This window comes from Nuphar pumila, chromosome 10 (genome assembly GCF_984573655.1).
Source record: "Nuphar pumila chromosome 10, dmNupPumi1.hap1.1, whole genome shotgun sequence".
In the NCBI taxonomy this organism is placed as follows: Eukaryota; Viridiplantae; Streptophyta; class Magnoliopsida; order Nymphaeales; family Nymphaeaceae; genus Nuphar; species Nuphar pumila.
Window position 1 is genome coordinate 106237865 of NC_143258.1, and position 8575 is coordinate 106246439.

Sequence of the window (8575 nt, forward strand, 5' to 3'; positions counted from 1 at the left end):
CCGTATGGTTGAAGCTGAGTGGACTCTCCGGTGAGCAGGGGAACCTCAAGGGTTTTATCAACTGGAGTCCAGCTAACGTGGTCGTGATGGAGGATTTTTCCCTTGGATTATCCAAGAAAAAAATGCACCAATGATTTTTAACTAGATAATATGGTACTATAAACGATAGCAATAATAAGTATCCCCTAAATAGTCTTATTTTCTAAATTGTCCCAAGCGGCTTCACATGACAAAGTGTTTGCTTAATCTGAACTTATAGACATATTCTTTATAGTTTTCTTAGTAGATAATATGTTTACTTTTATATATTTTCAAATTTTAAATATGCCAACATCTTCTCGAGAAAAAAACAAATTTATTTTAATTTATCGTGAGATTTTCCTTTGCCGAGAAAATCTCAATAACGAGATTTCAGCCTGAAAGAGAGACAACGGTCGAATAAGAAGGCTGGACCGGTTAGAGCCACACTATCTTAAGAGAGAGGTGGATTTGGATCCAATTGGGAGCAACCCATAGCTTGACTATCAAGAGAGAGAGAGAGAGAGAGAGCAACGTTTTCACACAACAAAAGAATTAGACGATAGTCATATACAACGCTCTAAACAATTGGAGACCCGGGAATAAATCAAATCACAAACTGAACTTAGGGAACGAATGAAACTGAATATAAGGGGGAAAAAAATGGAAGACTAAGAAAACATTGTCTAATGACGCCACCACATAAATAATCTTCATAGTCTGAAAGAAAAGTTCCCATCTGAAGTATTGCAAATATTGTAGAAGATTCGTTCTGAGATGACAGAGCCTGTGAATCATCGGTTTGGTCCATTTAGGTAACTTGCACAGTAGCATGATCACTCAAATGCTGGGTGGAAGGAACTGACCTTTTGCTGCGCTCAAGCTAGTGCAAGTTTCTTTACCACTCCAGCCATGTATTTGCCTTGGTGCTCTGCTAGCCCTAGCTCGGTTTCACTTGCTTTCCTGGTGCCGTCACCAGCAAACACGCCGGCACCGTAAGGAGAACCACCATGGACGCTGTCCATCTTGAACATCCCAGCGCCAAAAGTGTAACCAATTGGAACGAAGAGCATTCCATGATGACATAATTGTGTCACCGCGGTCCAACTAAACACACCGTTTTATCAGAGAGGTCAACAGTGTCAATAAATAGGGAATTCAGAAACAATGGTCATGAATAGAGGTGAGGGAAACAGGATACCAGAATGCATCAAATCAAATCAAATCAACCAGAGAGCTCATTAGCAAGGACTTGATATCAAACAAGACATAAAATGATATGCTTTTACATTGCTGGGCAAGGTATTAGCAAAGCAAATGCACTAACATTGGAGGAGGATTGATGTGCTCTTTTGTGGAGTAAAATATATTTTTGTCAGTACCAATCCTTTTCCTAGTGGAGTTTGATAGCATGGTGTGGAGATTTTTTATCAAATGAATTACATCTTCAATAAGTGCACTTTCAAGTACATCTAGACATAAACCACATAAAGATAATCTGCCATCAACTATTTGAAAAATCAGAAACATTACTGCCATACATTCTGACCAGTGTAAAATTTCCCAAGCAATCAAAACTCAAAATAATCAAAATCATGAATGAAACGAGCATTTCTTATCATGTTCTTTAGTCATGTATTTTAAAGCATGTTTTACCATGCAAAATGGTGCCAAAACTAGCAACAAGTGCCAGTGAAAATGGCATAGCACGTCTAGGCAGTTGCAGGACATTGTCTTGCTCATCATTCTATCTGCTGTATTACTGTCGCAAGTTACCAAACAGTCAACCTTTTTGGTGTTGGCATTCTTGCAATCATGAAAATGATGAGATAGCATTCCCAATATGAAGGCTATCTCAACTTGATTTCCACCAATTTGTAGTTAACATAATCACCAACATTTTTACCAAAAAAAAATTAGAACTCAAATAAAACCAAGAAAATCAGGGGCAAGCAAAACAGACTAAAATACATATATTAACTGTATCAGCTCTTATTTTCTTAGAAGTTTCAGAACACTGAAAAAAGGAGATGGAATACTGAAGCCAAGGAAAGATCCTCCTCTCCGATTGAATGAAAACTAACCCCAATAAGGAAACCAGTAAAAATGAATAAAATGAAAATTTGAAAGCACATGGAAAACATTAATCTGGAAGACTACCTCATAACAACTGATTAGGAAAGGGATGCATCATAATAAGGCATGAAAGAAACAATCAAAGCAGGACATGGTGCATTTCCTCTAATTCTCAAAATGAGGTAGATTATGCTCACTTAACTACTGCTTTGTCCTTTACTACATTAGCACAGTTCTACCAACAAGATGCTCATCCTTGACTTAAATGATTACTTTTGTTTATGACTACATTACACAATGTCCTACAATCACCAGACTTATCGTTCACCTTATGAAACTACTAGCTAGTACCCACTTTTACTAAGTAAATCATAATCACAAGTTTCCCACTCTAGCTTCACATCATCTTGAGTGCACAGTAAGATGGATCATACTCATTTTTGGAACTCAAAAAGGTGATGCTTTCAGAAATGCCATCAATTTTCATGAAAAGAAATGCATTAACATCAAGAATATAGGTACTGCATTGTCCACGACTACATTACCAAAGTCCTGCAATCTCTAGATTTATCCAGAGGTGCTAATGCATGCTAATGCATGCTAATGTGTGTGTCTGTGCGTGCACACATGTGTACAAACACATACACACACACACACACACACACATTTTCCCACAAAAGCAGCTTGGCCACCCCTTTTAGTCCCCACACAGCCTAACCTTATCGCAAGCTATCATAAAATACAGTCAAGTGAAGATCTTACGAAGGGGGATGAGGCCCATAGGTCGAAGCCATGTGTCAAGTCTACACATCAGAAAATTGGCACAAGAGGCTGGGCACATCTGGAGCCAGATTGCTGAAGCATATTCAGCCAGCTCGACTAGTGGACCAGCCAATCTTAACAGCTAAATAAACACACTCAAAGTTTAGGTCAATTTAGACCCTGTAGAGGCTTCACAACATCATACCAAGAAGCCTTATCTCCACTACATTGAGTTGGCTTTACAAGTAAAGCACAATTTTCCTACCATTCAGTAGATCTTGTCACCCATAGAACCTATTTGTACACTTTGCACCATGTTTTCCTACTTGGGATAATCAAGGTTAGGTCTTACAGAAAGTAAGGTAAAAGCAAACAATTATTATGGAGTGCAAAAAGTAAATTTGGAAGTCTACTAATACAACATGAGCACTTATAAGAACATGATAATATGCATAGCAGCATGCTACTTATTTACACAGAGAAAATAAGTCCAAGCCAACATTATTTGCTGAACATTTCTATACGAAATGTCTCATTTACAGAAGATCATGCATATCATACAGATGATGTGAGGAAATCAATAAATTTTCATTAAAACCTGCACCTATAATCTTGCTCATTCTAGCCAGAGTTGTCATTCCCTTATTTAAATGTTCTTTTACTTGTGAAGTAACACATCAACATTCTCAAATAATCGATTTTGTAATTGAAATATGTTGTAATCAAATCCAAATACACAATCGTCACGTCTCACATTTAAGTGTTAATTTTTGGACTTGGTATCAATTGTCAACTGGCAATGAAATGCTGATATATGCATATTTAAAACATGCATATATCAGCATTTCAGTGCCAGTTGACAATTGATACCAAGTCCAAAAGTTAACACTTAAATCTACCTATATGGGTGCATGCATGAACTGTGCATGTTTCTATATGCAGCCAGAAAGGATGCTTGTAGCCCACCAGTGTAAAGAAACTATGAATGGAGAGAGAGACGCTTACGCAGTAGTTTCTTGTCCACCTCCTTGTGTACCAGTGCTGACAAAGAATCCCGCTGGTTTCCCAGCCAGCTTCTGCTCTTGCCATAATTGACCTGTTGAATCAAAGAAGGCCTTCATTTGTGCAGCCATGCACCCATACCTGGTTGGAAACCCGAACAGTATCCCATCAGAAGCAACCAATTCTGCGGCACTTATAATAGGGATGTCATTATCTCTTGCAGGTACTTTCATCTGCTCTAAGACCTCAGGAGGCAGTGTTTCTGGAACACGAAATAAAACCCCTTCAACACCTTCAATTCCATCCACACCATTCTTCACCCTTCTTGCTAACTGTTCCACATGGCCATACATGGAATAGAACCTGGCATTAAACAGGAAACAATCACCAAGAAGAAAAGAACAAGGAGGCTTAAGGAGGTATAGAAGGATCTTGAACCATAGGCCTCAATTACCAAAATTCAAATACTATCTGATTCCTGATCAAGTCAAGAAGAAAAATACAAAAGGATGACAGACAACTTGCCAAGGATGACTGCCAACTTATTAGTGCTTGTCATTTCCAGACAATAAGATTTACTTGGCAATATGGATATAAGGCACAACTAGGAAAAGAAAAGGTCAAAATCATTTCATACATTGATAAAAGCATTGAAATTCCAATTTGCTTAAGGTTAAGGGTGATTCCGTTTGTAAACTGCTTTACACCAGAAAATATTATAAAAAGAAAAAAAATTAGCCAACTTATATGTTAGCTTCTGTGTCTCAAATATGAAACATTTACTTGGCAATATGGATATAAGGTGCAACTGGAACAAAACAAAAAAAAGAACTCAGAATAATTTCATACAATGATAAGAGTACTGAAATACCAATATTGCTTATTTTGTATGTAAATTGGTTTAGAGTCTTAGACCAGAAAATTTATTAGAAAAAGCAAAAAAAAAGGAAAATCTAAATTCATCATGTAATGAACAATAAGTAAATTGGTTTGCACAAGAAATCGTAGAAAAAGCACAAAAAAAAACAAACAAACCATGAAATGAAACAACAAGATAGTCAAAACTGTGGTTATCAAAAGCTTCTACTTATATTGGGAAGCCACTTTAGAAGCTGGAAACTAAGTGTTTCTACAGCCCGATTCCCTTGTCATGAGAAACACTATTCTAAAGACATCAGATTTTAGGCACGAGAATCAGATTTTTGCTAAAAAACAACACACGTTATAATTGGGAGTTATGTACTTACAAACCCCTTGTTATTTGCTTCTGCTTCCCACATCGCTTCTCGATTCCACCTCCTTGGGTGGCAATCTTGGTCAAAACCAACAATTTATATAATGAAACAACAAATCAAGATCTCAATTCAGCATAACTATGCAAAGCAAACACATCAAAAATTGAAACGGACATTTTGCACGAGAAAAGAGAAAGGGAAAAGCCGTCTAAGAAAGAAAGAAGCACTCAGTAATAAAAAAAGCAATCAACACAATAAAAGGAACCCCCGGTGGGGTTAACAGAGTTACTGTAGTCACGTGAATGGTTCTAGAATTTCATCTTTTTCATCTTAAAGGGCCAAATGAAGCAAAGGGAAGTAACCAAGTTGTTCTCCACTCCTTTGCTTTGGACTATCAAGAGTAGGAAGAGAGCTTACACTATGAAGATCTTGAGCTTCCGAGCATTGACAAGGGGCGGAGAGGGCGCATCTTCGAAGGCGGTGGTGACTTCTTCAGCAGCAGGCGCGCTAGGGCTCCTTGTTTCGATCGGGGCTTCTCTTGCAGAGTGCTGAGCCCCTTCAGAAACAACCGTCGGAAAGCGTTTCTTGCTCGGAACGCAGCCTCCTCCTTTCCCCATTCAGAAAACACTCATACCCCAACTGGAGATTCAAAGAGTGTGTTCTCCCTATGCTACAGAAACCCTAATTCTTCCTCAAGAAATTCTCTTGTTATCCTATCCGTTTGGATTTGCGAACCTACAATTTCAGTAACCTTAATTTTGTCTTCTGTCTCTTGGGAAGGTTTTAACTCAATTTCCAGAAATTCTCGGCCTTTACTTTGGAAAGAATTTTAATTAAATGCCCTTCTTGCAGAAATTGCGTTTTTCGTCTCTGGGATTTCCGATCCGAGCTTCGACGTTGCTTCCTACAATCAAGAACCGTTCCGGAAAATTCCCACAGAGAAAGCCCGGTCGAGTCGTCTCCCTAACCTGCTCCGATCTCCTTCCCTTAGTCCAGAACTCGCGGATTGGGAATTAACGTCGAAACCAGTTCGTTTCACTCAAGATCCTTGCTTCGAAGAATTCTTTCGAATATCCGATCCGTTCTTCTAAAAAATCCCGAGTCTTTCTTGTGGAATACGGCTCGTTCAAGCCTAAACAGTGAAACCGCAACTCCCCTTCCAGATCGAGAATCTCTTCACGATTCAGCTCAAAATCTCCCTTTTCTTCAAAGATCAACCCAAAAATCACACACTACTCTCAAAACCCCCGTTTCCTTCCAAATTTACCGATTATTTCAACTAAAAAAACCGATTCTCCACCCGAGAAACCTCCTCACTGCTCAGCAAACCACATTTCCACCCCAGATCGCGAAAGTCCCTTCAAATTACCTCAAAAACTCTCATTTCTTCAGGGATCCACCCAAAATTCATCCACATTCCCTCTCTCCGCTTGCACCCTCACAGATCGGCCCTCGTTTCTCTCAAACAGAGTCTTCTCTCCCAAAAATCCCGCTTCTTACCGAATTCCCGCCTAATTCCCTTCAAAACCACGGAAAAAACGCGATTGTCACTACGAGATCTTGTTCTTCAGCAAAGAACGAAAGAATAATCACCGAAAAATTAGGGAAAATTGAGTCGGATGTCGGAATTCATGCTTACCTCTGGCCCTCGATCCGTACTACTCTGCAGAAGGAACAACGACAGAAGGATTCACACTTCGAGATGAGGATGATTCTCTGCGGAGGCCTTTATCGTCTTTAATTATGCTGACTTTGACCGTCCGGCAGCCTTCCCCCTAGTATTTATACCATTTTCTGTGCGTGGACGATGGGATTGCCTCACTCCCTCTTCCAGTAGAGTCAGTAGTGAACGCTCTCCGCCAGTGGGTCGGATCCCCCTTCCCGACCCGATCCACGATGAATAGCACACCAAAATCTTATTACCGATATTTTCTCGGCACAGGAAATTAAATCTCCCGGTAAATTGAAAGTTTTTTCCTCAAGAAAGTAAAGGTATATTTAAATGTTAAAGGTATATAAGAAAATATATAGAAACATAAGAAGAATTTAGATATATAAAGAGCTTATTAGAATATAAATCTCACGTTAATAACGTGATAATACCATGACAAAAGGACCATATTTTCAAAATAAGTATCACATTTTTGGGGGGTTATATTGGGTTTTGAAAATATTGAGATAAAATCGTGAGATTTTAAAAAAATAGCTAATATTTATGACTACACCAGACCCAAGTTCGGTTAGTCGGTGTCCAGATTGGGGGCAGAAACGGATCAGATAGGGCCCGATCATTATAGACACGGATCTGAAATATGATTTCAGATTTTTTTTATTTTTTAAAGATGAAAATAATACGAGTCAGAAACATATATGGAGAGTCCGGATCTGGTAAACAAGGGTTAAAAAGAAGTATTTTTTACAAGCAAAATCCAAAAAAAGATCGGATTTGATCCAAAGCATAACACTGATCCGAATCCGATTTGAATGTGAAAACAATTTGATCAAGTACATTTAAATCTGATCCTCATACACCATCATTATCTCTTTTGAAAGATATGCATGCAGAAATATTTTTTTCAAATTTGGATTGAATATCCAACTAAACCCGATCCATTTGTACCCCTAGATCCAGGGATATATGAGTTTGGATTCAGTATGGGCACGAGTATTGTGGATCCTTGGTAGTAGACCAATGTTCGGCGCTCGGATGCTTGGATTCGGGAGCAGGTGTAAGTAGGAACAAGAGAGGTGACAGTAGGGGTGTCAATGGGTCGGGTTTGCTTCAGATTCAGGTGGAACCAGACCAGACCTGATTTGAGATACTGGTACCGGGTCGAGACTCAGGTCCAACCAAACCCACCATAAGATAAACTATACCCAAATCCTATAAAAAATACATTAACCAGACCTGGACCATAACCAGTAAAATAATATGTTTTATCCTTTTTACATTGAAAATTGCAGATCTTAGTAGAAACTCAGATCTGGCCCGGGTCTGGTATGAAATTTCACAAACCATATCTGGCTCCATATATTAATTGGACTCTTCGGGTCTGACCCGGATTGTAATCGAACCATCTTACCAAACGCTGACCCTATAGGGTTTAGTATAGGTCGGGTCTGGGTCAAACCCAACCCATTGACACCCTTAGGTGACAGCAGTAGAGAGGGAAATGAGTGATGAAATTGGAGTTCTCTTACTCCCAGGGTGGTTTATTAGACTTTAACGAGTACAGCCGTTCGAAAAATGATTGATTATGCATTTTGGATGAAAAAAATGGTACTTAGAGCTTTGAAAATTTATGAAAATTGTAGATGTTGATTTTTTAAACTTTATGAAAACCTATCCATGCATTGGAATCAAATGCTCCAGTAAGTAATTCACGTAAAAACAATATAGATCACATCTGAATTGTTAGAATCATAGTCACAAATATCGGTATCGGCTATATCTCGATGAGGCTATTTCTCTTGATATTATA

The 8575-nt window shown here is 38.7% G+C and overlaps 1 protein-coding gene across 2 annotated transcripts; it reads right to left on the bottom strand.

Moving 5' to 3' along the window:
- Positions 1–554: 554 nt before the first annotated feature.
- LOC149827788 (putative NAD(P)H dehydrogenase (quinone) FQR1-like 2) lies at positions 555–6851 on the bottom strand. 2 transcript variants are annotated; one of them, XM_090019624.1, is made up of 5 exons: positions 6733–6847; positions 5511–6612; positions 3862–4221; positions 885–1125; positions 555–805 (listed from the first exon to the last, which is right to left on the bottom strand). In XM_090019624.1, the coding sequence occupies exons 2-4, from the start codon at positions 5708–5710 to the stop codon at positions 897–899; spliced, it is 789 nt and encodes a 262-aa protein (XP_089875750.1). In that variant the 5' UTR covers positions 5711–6612; positions 6733–6847; the 3' UTR covers positions 555–805; positions 885–896. The 2 variants fall into 2 exon arrangements, with proteins under 2 accessions (XP_089875750.1, XP_089875749.1); XM_090019623.1 differs by having other exon boundaries at positions 555–1125; positions 6733–6851.
- Positions 6852–8575: the final 1724 nt, after the last annotated feature.